Source organism: Saccharomyces eubayanus, chromosome VII (assembly GCF_001298625.1).
Source record: "Saccharomyces eubayanus strain FM1318 chromosome VII, whole genome shotgun sequence".
In the NCBI taxonomy this organism is placed as follows: domain Eukaryota; kingdom Fungi; phylum Ascomycota; class Saccharomycetes; order Saccharomycetales; family Saccharomycetaceae; genus Saccharomyces; species Saccharomyces eubayanus.
The window spans coordinates 839625-853131 of NC_030982.1; the positions used below are offsets into that span (position 1 = coordinate 839625).

Sequence of the window (13507 nt, forward strand, 5' to 3'; positions counted from 1 at the left end):
ATGAAATGAAATTTGGGATTTTCGAAGCCCGTCTTAGTTCCTTTATTCCACTGACACATAAACTTTAATTAAGGATCTTGAACCACGGTAAGCTCCGATGACTTTGATAGCGCAATAATCAGTGGTTTGATACCATTGCTTTCCTTTTGCGCTTCCTTCTCAATGAAGATTGTAATGAATATATTTATTAAATTAAAAAACCTACTAAGTTTATACTTCTTATTATTTTTGAGTGTTACAATTAGTTTTAAAAGATCTGTTTTAGTTGCTGTTGCTTGTAGCAGATTATCGTACACACTGTATTCCACATCCTGAAAGGCTTTTGTTCATTAGAGCCTTCTTGAGGGTTTCCCCTTATATTGTAAATGCGATAGTTCATCTTCGACATGGAGTATAACATTTCTTAAGTGATCTTTTGCGTACTGTTCCAGATGGCCTTCTATCAGATTTCTTATCTCAACAATCTTTTCAGTCATTGGTAAAGTTTGGTTGGAAACTCTACCACTGTTTAACAATAAATCAAAAACAACACCCCATATTTCCTTTTTCCAGTACCTTTTGAGTGGATTTTTTAGTTTGCATGTTCCATTTTGAAGTTGAATCGTTTCTATGAACTTTCCGAAAAGCATCGAATGTATGACACCAGCTAATCCGTAATAATCAGCTTCGTAACTCCACGGTTTACCTGTTCGCATTTCCCAACAGTCTTGCTGATCAGCTTGCCAATTTGTCTTGAATTTAGTTCCAGGCGGTAATAAGGACATGTCGAATGATCTACCAAAATCAATTAAATAAATTCCTTTGTTTTCCCATCCATCTTTCCCATTACGCATGTAATGAGCCCCTAAGGGTTCGCCACGCTTTTCTAACCTGACCATGCAATTATCTGGTTTTAGGTCACCATGTATTATCCCTACTTCGTGTATCTTCTCGATCACTTTCATTAGTTCAACAGTGATAAACATACACAAATATTCATCCATTATTCCATTTCCATCCATTGCCTTTTCTCGTTGCAAATTGATCAAATCTAAAACTGTACCTTGGCTGGCATAGTTTAAAACAAGGTAACTTTCATCGAGGAACAGGTGTAAAGCACTGGCATTGATTATCGACTTTAAAATGAAACTTTTTCTCAGCCTAAATTCCACTTGGCTCATTATGTAATATTCCCATACACTTGCTGGTTTTTCTACTTTTAATGCTCGTAAGTGTCCTTGACTAGATTCTGCTAGGTAGACAGTGGCATAGCCTCCTTCACCTAACTCTCCACGTATACAGTATAAGTCCCCTGTTTTTTTGAAATCGACAATGGGGTTCTTGTTCTCATTACGAGAAACCCTATGAATTTTTTTCAGTAAAGAACTCATTTTTAATTCCTGATTGTAGCTGTAAAAAGTGTTGTATTGAGATAGAGGAGGTGAAATTTCAGATAGAATCTTCGCTCTCAAAATATTGCTAAGAGGATTCTCAATAATAGGGGGAGGATAGATTTTTGCTCCCATAGGAGGAGAACCGTTGTTTGAGTAATAATTATGGTTACTTTCGGTTCGAGGAAGCTTGTTCTCTTGTAGCTCAGGCTGTGTGAGAAATGGGGAGCTCTGGACGGTTGTGTTTGTCAACTCACCTTGTGTTTCCGTATTATCTCTCAATTTCCAATCTTCTGTGTTCTTTTGTTCAACAGTTGTCTGGTTTAGAGGTAGCGCATTTATTTCAGTCGTTTCCTTTATGGGCGTCATATAGTCCCCTCTTTCTGCGTGTGTCGTGCTGACTTGTACTCTTCCAGAATTGTCAGGAGTTCCAATATTTGGCGATAGTTTCTGTGACGTCGGCTCTTCTTCGGGAACCTTTATTTCAGTCAAATCCTCAATATTCTTGGCTGTAAATTCTTGGGTAAAGTTTTCGAAAACATTGAATTTACTTGTTGTGGTATCATCACCATCTAATAATGCACCTGGGGTAGAATAGTGTTGATTGAACATGGAAAATACCTCGTTCATGGCGTCTTTTGAAAAGGCGGTTACGGTCGGCGAACGTGAACCATGGGCGCCTAAGAAAGTCTTACTTGGTGTGTCATGTGCGAAATTTCCATCAGACACGGACTTTAGAGGTAAAATGGAAGTTGTGGTTTGCACTAGTACTTGTTTATTATTATTTTGCGTACCTTGATTAGAACCAGGGTCATCCCTGAAAATTTCAATCTGTGTGGCTTTCGGTACAGTAGGTGGCTGGGATGGTGGTAATTGCTGTTGCTTCTCTTTCAGCACTTCCAGTTTCCGCTTCTTGTTAGTTTTATCACCGGCAGCATTATCGAAACAATTTTCAGCATTCCTCGCACCTTGAGTAGTGAATTTGGGCTTCATCTTATAAGAACCTCTTGATTTGGCCAGTATTTCTTCAATGTTAAATTCTTCGTTGTTCTTGGGGTATATGAGGTTAAAGTTATAAACTATTTTCTCGGGTTTCCTTCCAGGAGTATTAATCAGTTTGTAGATTGGATCACTAGATTGCTTTGCATCCGGATATATAGGTATTCTCTTATTCTCATTTTCTAAATGTTGGCCGGCCAAGTAATTACTGTCGACTATTTCATGATATTCATGCTTTCCGATTTCAGCTTTAAAACCAGGAGCGGTAACAGAGTCTTGGTGTATACTGGGAGCACGCTTACGGACATCTATATTAGACAGCAATTGGGGTTGGACCTGGTTCTCCTTATCATCAGCCATCAATGATGAAGTTGAAAATTTGCGAATGAAAAATGGCACCGGTCCATAGTCTATTCTTTCTATCAGTCTTTTTCTTGAATCTGATATGCTGTGTTCGTTTTCAAAAATATTCATTTCTCGGAGTCTGTCTTCATAGTGGCTTAGTGACCTTAATAATCTACTATAAGGCCGGCAATTGTTTTCAGTGCCCAGTTCTAACATTATTTTAGCTTCTAGAAAAAATTCAGCATTAAGTAATAGCTTAGAAAACTCTTCATAAAACAGCGAGAGCTTAATTCCGATTCCTTTCTTAAACATATACGTAAATGTATTTTCAGATTCGCGAAAGTTACTGCTCAGGAACAAATTGACGTACCAGATCCAAACTTTTAAAAACCTGGGATCGTTCTTGTAGGTTTCCAAATCCTGTATATAAACCAAACATCTTTCCATTGTATTTCGAAGAACTTCTTGACCTGATGTTGAATCAACTTCAATAAAGTTTGTATTGATCCATATCATATAGTCCAGAAACAAATCCAGAGGATCGTCCATATCTTCCAATTCATTTAGTAGTCGTTCTTCGTAAGCTATCTTTCTTTGATTCAACTGACTATACTGCTCTTTCTGAGATGAGGTAACGCCTTTTGATTGTGAAGATGCAGCTTTATCTGAGTCATTTCCTCGTACAGTTGAACCCAAATCAAAATTCATTTCCTGACCTATTGAGCGGTAACATTAAAAGCAATATCAGAAGTTAACAATTTCTTTACGACGAAATCTTTACACTTTCATCTAGTGTGTAATTATGCCGTTTTACATTGTTTTTTTTTCTTTCTTTATTTACTTCTTAGCGCGTAACGAAAACATGGAACAGAAGAAGACCCATTTGAAGCTATGCCATTAATTCCAAACCAAACCGTAATCGTGAAACATTTTGTGTTGACAATCAGTAGCTTAGTAAGCAATAATGATTAAGAATAAGCGGCTATCTCTCATTATATATAAGAGATATATTTAAAACACGCGCTGGTTGGATATATGCAATTCAATGCTATACAAATTGTTCAGAATTGAATTAGGAGGCACCGGATATAACTCGTCTCTTTATATGTTGATGAATAAGTCTTTAATTTTATCTTCAACAATTACCAATTTAGCAATAGCCCCACAATGGAAGCGAGAGACAGACTTGGAATGGAAATTAGCAATTTACATGTCTTGATATTCGTGGAGCCGTGCTTAGATTTTATTGACCTATAAACTTTGATGATGATTTTTGGACTTCTATTATTTGTTATTGTTATATTTGTTGGAACGAGGTGTTGGAACAAGACTCAACTATTGTCCATCTATTACTATTATATACGGTGTTAAAAGATGACATAAACTACAAGACCAGTAAGTTAAGATTCAAAATCTATATACGTAACAATATAACATTAAAAAACAATGGAATCCCAAAAATCATCGTACAATTTTAGTGGTCATTACAAGATACGACAGTCCATATAATACTATAATGTTCGGTGTTAAAAGATGACATAAATTACAAGATCAGTAAGAGAAGACTCACACTTTCATCGAAATGAATGAAAGCCGAAGGGTGGTTGAATTAATGAATAGAAGCATATAAAAGAGGAACAGAGTCATTTATGTGATATACACGTGTTGTAAGTACTATATTATTATGTGTATACCTACAATAAATAATAGTTACTCAACAATTAAGAGCCTTGTTGGCGCAATCGGTAGCGCGTATGACTCTTAATCATAAGGTTAGGGGTTCGAGCCCCCTACAGGGCTTATTTTTATCATTTTTGACCGAACCTTCATCGCCATGATACCTTTAACACATCAACTTCTTGAAAGTATTTTTGAGGTATTAAAAGGTTTTCTTTGTTAATTATGTATTAAACAATGTTGTTTATTTAATTTACTTATGGTTAATGAGCATTCCACTTTTCTTTTGCTTGCCGACTTTTAATAAGATCTCGGCAGTAATTAATAATATTCTAGTAGAAAAGAGTGTATTTTACTCAGAATAAAGCCAATAAAGCTGTTACAAATAGAGAGAAAAGTTTTCCCTCTCTTGGTAGGCTTTGAGCAAAATTAGCACCGTTAGCGGTTTGAACAGTGCTAATAGACCTAGTTTCGGAGGTAGAGGTTTCAACTGCGGATGATTGTTCACTAGATCTTTGGGTAGCTGAACTGGTTGATGCATTGTTACTTGATGTTGCTACACCGCCCTTTTCTTCTTCTTCAGATGCGGAAGATTGTTGGGTAGTTGGAGCGACTGTGGATCTACTGGAAGTTGGGGCGCTGGTAGAAGAAATGGTGGAGACAGTTGCAGTCGAGGGAGTAACTGATTTTTTGGTTGAAGTTGAGGATTGCTTGTTGGAAGAACTAACGGAACTTGAAGAAGAAACGGATGTAGCGGATGATGAAGTAGCGGATGATGAAGTAGCGGATGATGAAGTAGCGGATGATGATGTAGCGGATGATGATTCAACGGACGATGATTTGGCTGAAGATGATGTAGCTGAAGATGAAGTGGATGACGATTTGGCTGATGATGTAGCCGAAGATGAAGCGGATGATGACGTAGCTGAAGATGATGTAGCGGATGATGTAGCTGAAGAGCTGGAAACACTACCGCCGTTAGCTAAAGCAGCGAAATCCTCTTGCGCCTGCTCATATCTACCGTAAACAGAACCGTCTTCGACCTTAATAGATTCCCAAGAACCAGACTGGTCACCATAAGTGTACTGTTTACCTGTGGAATAGTCAGTGACAATGACCTTTTCAATGTACATAGTAAATGGAGCGTCAGCATAGTTGGTTTCACCGCCAGCCCATTCAATGGTACCAGGAGCGTTGGATGGGTCACCACCAGCCCAGATACCCATCATTAGGTACATTGGGGATTGTGGGTAACCTTCACTCGATGTGTTTGATAGGACTCTGACAGATTCCCCGTCTAGGTACCAGGTCGTTTGGTCCATGGCCCAATCTAGAGTGTAGTTGTGGAATTTATCAGTAGGAGCATCGACACCGTGGAATTGGCCTCTGTCATATGTTGTGGTATCACCCTTGGAAAAGAAGTTCGATTGGAATTGAGTATTGTCACTACCTACCCATTCGATATCGATTTCGTCTAAATCGTCACTTTGTAGATAGAATGATGAAACTATACCGGTACCACTCGCAGCTTTCATGATGACTTCCACCTTACCGTACATAAGGTAAAAATTAGATTTCAGACTTGGGTTATCGTACCTTTTGGCCAGCGTCATGGACAAACCATCCTTACCGTATTCGATTTCACCTGCATGCTTCAAATCAGTAAACCATTTGGATGAAGATGAAAAATCTTCACTGAAACTGGTTGCTAGGGCAGTATCTGCTGAACAGCCTGTAGTTTTTAGTGGGTTGCACGAACTGTCAGTAGGTGTACTGTCAGTAGTAGTTGTACTGTCGGCGGCAGCCAATTTGGACAACAACGAAGAGGTACCGAGTACCGATATTATATCGAGCAGTTTCATAATTATTTGTGTAGTTGTTTAACGTGCTTAGTGAAATTTACTTTCGACTTGTTACAACAAGAAGAGTAAGAAATGGAAAGGAAGAGAACAAATCTACGAAGTTTCAAAAATATGTTTCATCTATTGTACTATTGCATGTAGTGACCAGCAGGTATTTATATAAATATATATCGATTACAAGGAACGCCAGTATTTGCTGCATTCTAATTATATTCTATTCCCCATCAGGAAAGAGTACCTCTCGAATAATGAAAAATCTTTCCGTCACAAATAATGGAATGCATTTTTTCGTAGCACATCTGTCACGAAAAGCAAGCCCTCAGAGTTTTCAGCACATCACAGCCCAGATCTATTTTTACTTTCCTGGACACGCCATCGAAATAATCGCCAAAGAATTGGGTCGGCTGGAAATGCGCGCCTGCAACTCAGCCTGAACACGAATAAACAAGCCACTTGACGCGGTTCGCGTTTTTCGGCCAGCCATTTTCTAAATATAATGGTTGGAATCCAAAAAATGAAACGGACAGGAATTGAACCTGCAACCCTTCGATTGCAATCGTATTCCTCGGAATTCCAAGATTTAATTGGAGTCGAAAGCTCTACCATTGAGCCACCGCTTCATCTTGAAAAAGAAGGGCAAACTTTCGTGACTAGTTCGCTGCATGTTTTTTATCATAGCGAGGGCGGCAAGTTGGGAGACACAATAAGGTAGGTGTAAGTCCTAAGTAAGCGGATTTTGGCCGGTTTTCATCAGCCGGCGCTTCGTGTCAGCATTACAATTATCATTTTTTATGTTTAGTGTTGGAATAGGTGATTGCGGATATTTAAGGAAATGAGTTGCACCTAGCACCTCAGTTTTGAGGTATGCTCTTACAAGTGGGTTTTATATACTTTTTTTATAGATGAGAAAAAACTGCTTATTCAGCAATGGCTTCTCTAGAAGAGCAAGTTTTTTTTTCCGTGACAAGAGGAAGAACAATATTTGGTAACCGGTCGGGCCTTTCGTATGAGCTGAAGGGGGTGGCGACAGTAGCTGGCTTAATTGCATATGTTTACTATGACGTGAAACCTTGTGTCCTACTATATGCGTCTTTTGCCAAGGCTCTTTTGCGTGAAAAAAAAGGGGCCGAATGGTCGAAAGGAAGAGTTTCAACTCATTATGGCTTCTTGTTCAAGGGAGCGATCTATATTTCCCATAGGTTTATCTTGATTTTGTTGCCGCAAGGCTGTAAGATTCTACTATTAGGGACTTAAAGTGACCTTTGTCCCTCTCTCCCTTTCAAACTCCTTGCTCTTTGTTAGTACGAGGTGGTTTTCTTTTCTTCTTTTTTGACTCTCGGAACTGTCACCCGACCTTCGGAAAAAGAAACGAGCAGGTGCTTCTAGTGCCGTATTTTTTGGAACTTCAAATTGAAAAAAATAGCGAGTTTTTCAATTATAATGCAAAGGAGTTCGAACTAGGTGCATCTCCACTCGTAGCGACTGTTTTGTTGCATTTTTTGCTTTCATTATAGTGCTCGTTTGTGAACTTTTAACGAAGAGAACAACATTGGAAAGAATCGCAATAAAATAGCATAGCTATTGATATTATTCCCTAGTTTATCTCTCTGCTTTTTATTTCAATTTTTTTGACATATTATAATATCACTGTCTGACTCATTTGCACGTAAAACCTAAAAACAGCCTCGAAATAGAAATATGCCCAAGAACCCATTAAAGAAGGAATATTGGACAGGTGTGGTCGATGGATTCAAGCCAAGTACTTCAACAGGCTCCGAAAATGAGAAGGACTCAAGTGCGTTCGTAACAGAACAAAACTCCAAAACTGATTCAGCATTTCCATTAAGCCCTAAAGACTCGGCTGGCGTAAATCAAACTACAAACGATGTCACATCATCGGAACGCTTCCGTGGTGGTGATGACGTACAACAAGAAGATATCAACAACACCAACTTAAGCAAAGAGCTATCTGTGAGACATCTTTTGACCTTAGCCGTCGGTGGTGCCATAGGTACAGGTTTATTCGTGAACACAGGTGCTGCTTTATCCACAGGTGGCCCGGCCAGTTTAGTCATTGATTGGGTTATTATTAGTACATGTCTTTTCACTGTGATAAACTCTCTTGGTGAATTGTCTGCTGCTTTTCCGGTTGTCGGTGGGTTCAATGTTTACAGTATGAGGTTTGTTGAACCTTCGTTTGCGTTTGCCGTTAACTTGAATTATCTGGCTCAATGGTTGGTTCTATTGCCATTGGAACTGGTGGCTGCCTCTATTACTATTAGATACTGGAATGACAAAATCAACTCAGATGCCTGGGTTGCTATCTTTTATGCTGCCATTGCCATGGCTAATATGTTGGATGTTAAGTCATTTGGTGAAACTGAATTCGTATTATCGATGATCAAGATTTTAGCTATTATTGGGTTTACCATCTTAGGTATCGTTCTATCCTGTGGTGGTGGACCTCATGGAGGCTATATTGGTGGCAAATACTGGAATGACCCGGGTGCATTTGTAGGGCACGACTCAGGGACCAAATTCAAGGGTTTGTGTTCTGTTTTTGTCACTGCTGCATTCTCTTACTCCGGTATTGAAATGACAGCCGTTTCTGCTGCCGAAAGTAAAAACCCTAGAGAAACTATACCAAAGGCAGCAAAGAGAACATTTTGGTTGATTACTATCTCATATGTGACTATTTTGACTTTGATTGGTTGTTTGGTTCCATCCAATGATCCTAGATTACTAAATGGTTCTAGTTCGGTGGATGCTGCATCCTCCCCTCTGGTCATTGCGATTGAAAATGGGCGTATTAAAGGGTTACCATCATTGATGAACGCCATTATTTTAATCGCTGTCGTTTCTGTGGCCAATAGTGCTGTCTATGCGTGTTCAAGGTGTATGGTGGCCATGGCCCATATCGGTAATTTACCAAAATTTTTGAGACGTGTTGATAAGAGAGGTAGACCTATCAATGCTATTGTGTTAACTTTGTTTTTCGGTTTGCTTTCGTTTGTGGCTGCAAGCGATAAACAAGCTGAGGTCTTTACCTGGCTGAGTGCTTTATCAGGACTATCAACAATTTTCTGTTGGATGGCCATTAATCTCTCTCACATTAGATTCCGTCAAGCCATGAAATTTCAAGAAAGATCCTTGGACGAATTACCATTCATTTCTCAAACCGGTGTTTGGGGATCTATATACGGTTTCGTCGTTTTGTTCCTAGTTTTGATAGCGTCTTTCTGGACTTCTATGTTCCCAATCGGCGGTTCAGGCGCTAGCGCAGAATCTTTCTTTGAAGGCTACTTATCGTTTCCAATTTTGATTGTCTGCTACTTTGGACATAAAATATACACTCGTGACTGGAGATTATTCGTGAAATTAGAAGACATGGATCTCGACACTGGTAGAAAACAGGTGGATTTAAATCTTCGTAGGGAAGAAATGAAGATTGAGCAAGAAACATTAGCAAAGCGCTCTTTTATGACAAGATTCTTGAGCGTCTGGTGTTGAACGGCGAATAACAAGCGCGCCTACAGCGGAATTTTTGTATTGTTAGAATTTCGTTATCAGAAGTTGTTTTTTTTTCTATCCTCCATGTTCGCGTAAGCTTATGTATCTATATTACCGCATCCAGGTATCATATCGGCGCGTATATTTAATTTTTAATGTACATTTTTTATAAAGAACCCAAAAAGTTCCTCGAATTAACATTATATGCGCAAACTTAAAAAATTATGCTTCAAAATCCCTATCTACAGAAATGCAAAGAATGCTTTCTAATTTCCGCGCTCACTGGAAAAAAGGATTCCATGGGATTATCACGGGAATAAATTATCCGCACAATTCAAGCCACAACCTTCTCTGCCATTGGCTATAGGGAAGATCCCTGATATACGAGGTAATGTAAATTCGAAAGTTGCGATTACAAGTCGAAGACTGTAAAGACAGCGACTATATAGAAAGTTCTATGTAAAAAGAAACCCAAATATATCAATGAATCGAAAATGTCATTAAAAGTGTATATAAATTGAAACTAAGTCATAAAGCTATAAAAAAGAGGTTTATTTAAAATTTAAAATTTAAAATAAACACACTTAAGCTCTGGCAACGTGTTCAACCAAGTCGACAACTCTGGTAGAGTAACCGTATTCGTTATCGTACCAGGAGACCAACTTGACGAACTTTGGAGACAATTGGATACCAGCGGCAGCATCGAAGATGGAAGAGTTAGCGTCACCCAAGAAGTCAGAGGAGACAACAGCGTCTTCAGTGTAACCCAAAACACCCTTCATCTTACCTTCAGAGGCAGCCTTGACAACCTTCTTGATTTCATCGTAGGTGGTTTCCTTGTTCAACTTAACAGTCAAGTCAACAACGGAGACATCGACGGTTGGGACTCTGAAAGCCATACCGGTCAACTTACCTTGCAATTCAGGCAAGACCTTACCGACAGCCTTGGCGGCACCGGTGGAGGATGGGATGATGTTACCGGAAGCGGTTCTACCACCTCTCCAGTCCTTGTGGGATGGACCATCGACAGTCTTTTGAGTGGCGGTCATGGAGTGGACAGTGGTCATCAAACCTTCTTCAATACCGAAAGCATCGTTGATAACCTTGGCCAATGGAGCCAAACAGTTAGTGGTACAGGAAGCGTTGGAGACAATCTTCAAGTCAGAAGTGTATTTGTCTTCGTTAACACCCATAACGAACATTGGGGCGGTGGAAGATGGAGCAGTGATGACAACCTTCTTGGCACCAGCGTCAATGTGCTTTTGAGCAGTGTCCAATTCCTTGAAAACACCAGTGGAGTCAATGGCGATGTCAATCTTTAGAGAACCCCATGGCAAGTTAGCTGGGTCTCTTTCTTGGAAAGTAGCAATCTTTTGGCCATCGACGATGATGTGTTTGTCATCGTGGGAGACTTCACCAGCGTATCTACCGTGAGTAGAGTCGTACTTGAACATGTAAGCAGCGTAGTCGTTGGTGATGAAAGGATCGTTCAAAGCAACAACTTCGACGTTCTTTCTTTGCAAAGCAATTCTCATGACCAATCTACCGATTCTACCGAAACCGTTAATAGCAACTCTAACCATTTTTATTGTATGTGTGTGTGTTTGAAACTAAAGTTCTTGGGGTTTTAAAATCAAGAAGAATTATAAGAGAATAACTATAAAATAAGAATTGTAAAGGAGTTATAGATTGAAGAGTTTATAATCAATAGTTGTCGTCTTTATATATTTTATCAATCAAACAGGGGGATGATTTGTGGAAACTGGTCTCAACCTTTTTTTCAGTTTTTTCCAACCCAGAGAGTTAGAAGATAATAGAAGGTGTAAGAAAATTGACAGACGCGTAGGTCGATTGCCTTGTGTCAGCTTTTTGCTCCAGTCAGTTTGCATCACTCCATTGAGGTTGTACCCGTTTTCGCCTTTCTGTGCCCCTGTTCCGTACGGTTGCGGTAAGAGAGTGGGATCTATGATCTGATGGTTGGCGAAGAGAGCCATTTTTCGGTGCTGGGATTCTCTTTTTTTTCTGGAAGCCAGATTAAAAAGCGGGATCCGAGAAAATTAGTGGATGCTGGTAAAGGGACCGCTCACCCAGACATTCGGAATGTGACCTACGGCTACTGTAACCCGTCCGAAGAGAGGGCGGGTTACAGGCGGCAGGTGAAAGATGAAAGGCTGATGCTACAGCTAATGCTCTGGCTAAAGAAGAGTTGGGATTGATTATCACTACTATTCTGAGTATTTACGTATTTTTTGAAGTGACAGTAATAATATAAGTATAGAAACTAGAGCGGAAGAGGCGCTGCCTAAAATGATTCCAGTTCTCTTACGTAGTCAACGAATCTTTCTGCCTTGGCCTCGGCGTCATTAAATTTCTTGTTATTGACATTAACATTTAAGGTTAGCAAGTATTCGTTCTTTCCGGAAAAGGAGTCCTTTTCGACGGATTTCTCTGATGAGACGTTGGCATCTGCGCCTGTTAGGAGATCGAATATATCCTCTTGTCCGTAAGCATCCTGCGTGTTGTTCGCCTTGGGGATCTGAATGAAACCGTAGGAAAATTCAAATCTTGGTTCTCTTGGGTTCAACGTGACAAGATCCTCGAAGACAGGATCAAAATATTTAGAATTTGCGTCTGTTAGTGGTTCTTCATGAGTAAACTGGTAAGCCTCCTTCATGAAAGTGTTAAGTGACTCACGCAGTTTTTCAAAGGGAACAGAAACTGGAGCATGGAACACCAACTGCTCTTCGAATTGTAAGGGTGGGATTTCCTGTTTGCCAGGAACTTTCTTTTGGGCTTGTTCATTTTCCTGGGGCTTGAGTTGTATAGGTTTGATGTTCGATAAATCGAGACGTTCACTCTTTTTGATGAATTCTGTTATCTTGGTGACTGAATCTTGTGGTATTTTCCCTAGATATGCTAGCACATCACCTTTCAACAATCTACCGCCGAATCCGGATGGAATAATTTCCTTCAAGGCCTTTTGTTTGGATATACCATTTTCTGCGAGTAGTAATGATACTGATGGTAGGAAGGTCTGTTCGGGACTGGCCTGGCTATCGTTAGTTCTCTTCGTTTCTTTTTTCGTAGGTTCATTGCGCTGTTGGTTTCCTGCCTCTTTTTTTTCTGGGGTTGGCATTTTACTAGTGGATTGTTTTGGTTTTTTCGTATCAGCTTTGTCCTGGGGCAGTGTTATGGTAGCTAGATCGTCATCCACATCGGCGATATAGGCAATAGGTTCACCAACATTAATATCTTTGGAGCCTTCATCTCTTATGATTTTGGCGAACTTACCGTCGTCCAGTGCCTCTACATCGATTTGAGATTTATCAGTTTCAACCTCTAGTATCACATCGCCCGCATTGAATGGTTCACCGACTTTATATCTCCAAGACACAATTCCGCCCTTTTCCATAGTGGGGGACATTGCGGGCATGCAAAACGGCTTTGCTGCAAACAGTCTAGCGGATGCGTGGTAATTGCATCTGGCTAAATATCTCGTACATGGCTTCAAAGTGGAGACTCTGGATATTGCGCTTAGCATTATTTTTGTCCTTTTTTTCTCGAGATGGTTCAGCGATATTTAGGCTTTTATAAAGCTTTCTTTGTTTTTACTGGAGGGTGGCGTTGGTTTTTGTTTGATTATCTCTCTCTCTTGATGCTAGTCACGCACCCTTGTTTAAAGTGTTTTTTTTTTGTTCCTCTCTACATTGTTTGATTTTATTTTTTGTCATTTTCCGAACGGGG

General features: G+C 39.7%; 5 protein-coding genes and 2 non-coding genes across 7 annotated transcripts; 2 read left to right on the plus strand and 5 right to left on the minus strand.

The window, feature by feature from the left end:
- Nucleotides 1-329: 329 nt before the first annotated feature.
- BUB1 (protein kinase BUB1) lies at nucleotides 330-3422 on the minus strand (the record flags this gene model as incomplete). Its single annotated transcript, XM_018365293.1, has 1 exon — nucleotides 330-3422. The coding sequence occupies one exon, from the start codon at nucleotides 3420-3422 to the stop codon at nucleotides 330-332; it is 3093 nt and encodes a 1030-aa protein (XP_018222393.1).
- A 1019-nt stretch (nucleotides 3423-4441) lies between these two features.
- DI49_2155 lies at nucleotides 4442-4514 on the plus strand. The gene has a single exon. It is a non-coding gene; the product is annotated as a tRNA-Lys (tRNA).
- A 233-nt stretch (nucleotides 4515-4747) lies between these two features.
- CRH1 (transglycosylase) lies at nucleotides 4748-6253 on the minus strand (the record flags this gene model as incomplete). The annotated part of the gene is made up of 1 exon (XM_018365294.1): nucleotides 4748-6253. One exon carries the CDS (start codon nucleotides 6251-6253, stop codon nucleotides 4748-4750), a length of 1506 nt encoding a protein of 501 aa, XP_018222394.1.
- Nucleotides 6254-6768: 515 nt separating this feature from the next.
- Nucleotides 6769-6873, minus strand: DI49_2157. Its single transcript has 2 exons — nucleotides 6837-6873; nucleotides 6769-6805 (listed from the first exon to the last, which is right to left on the minus strand). It is a non-coding gene; the product is annotated as a tRNA-Trp (tRNA).
- A 1078-nt stretch (nucleotides 6874-7951) lies between these two features.
- HIP1 (histidine permease) lies at nucleotides 7952-9763 on the plus strand (the record flags this gene model as incomplete). Its single annotated transcript, XM_018365295.1, has 1 exon — nucleotides 7952-9763. The coding sequence occupies one exon, from the start codon at nucleotides 7952-7954 to the stop codon at nucleotides 9761-9763; it is 1812 nt and encodes a 603-aa protein (XP_018222395.1).
- A 584-nt stretch (nucleotides 9764-10347) lies between these two features.
- TDH3 (glyceraldehyde-3-phosphate dehydrogenase (phosphorylating) TDH3) lies at nucleotides 10348-11346 on the minus strand (the record flags this gene model as incomplete). The annotated part of the gene is made up of 1 exon (XM_018365296.1): nucleotides 10348-11346. The coding sequence occupies one exon, from the start codon at nucleotides 11344-11346 to the stop codon at nucleotides 10348-10350; it is 999 nt and encodes a 332-aa protein (XP_018222396.1).
- A 719-nt stretch (nucleotides 11347-12065) lies between these two features.
- PDX1 (Pdx1p) lies at nucleotides 12066-13304 on the minus strand (the record flags this gene model as incomplete). Its single annotated transcript, XM_018365297.1, has 1 exon — nucleotides 12066-13304. One exon carries the CDS (start codon nucleotides 13302-13304, stop codon nucleotides 12066-12068), a length of 1239 nt encoding a protein of 412 aa, XP_018222397.1.
- Between the last annotated feature and the right edge of the window lie 203 nt (nucleotides 13305-13507).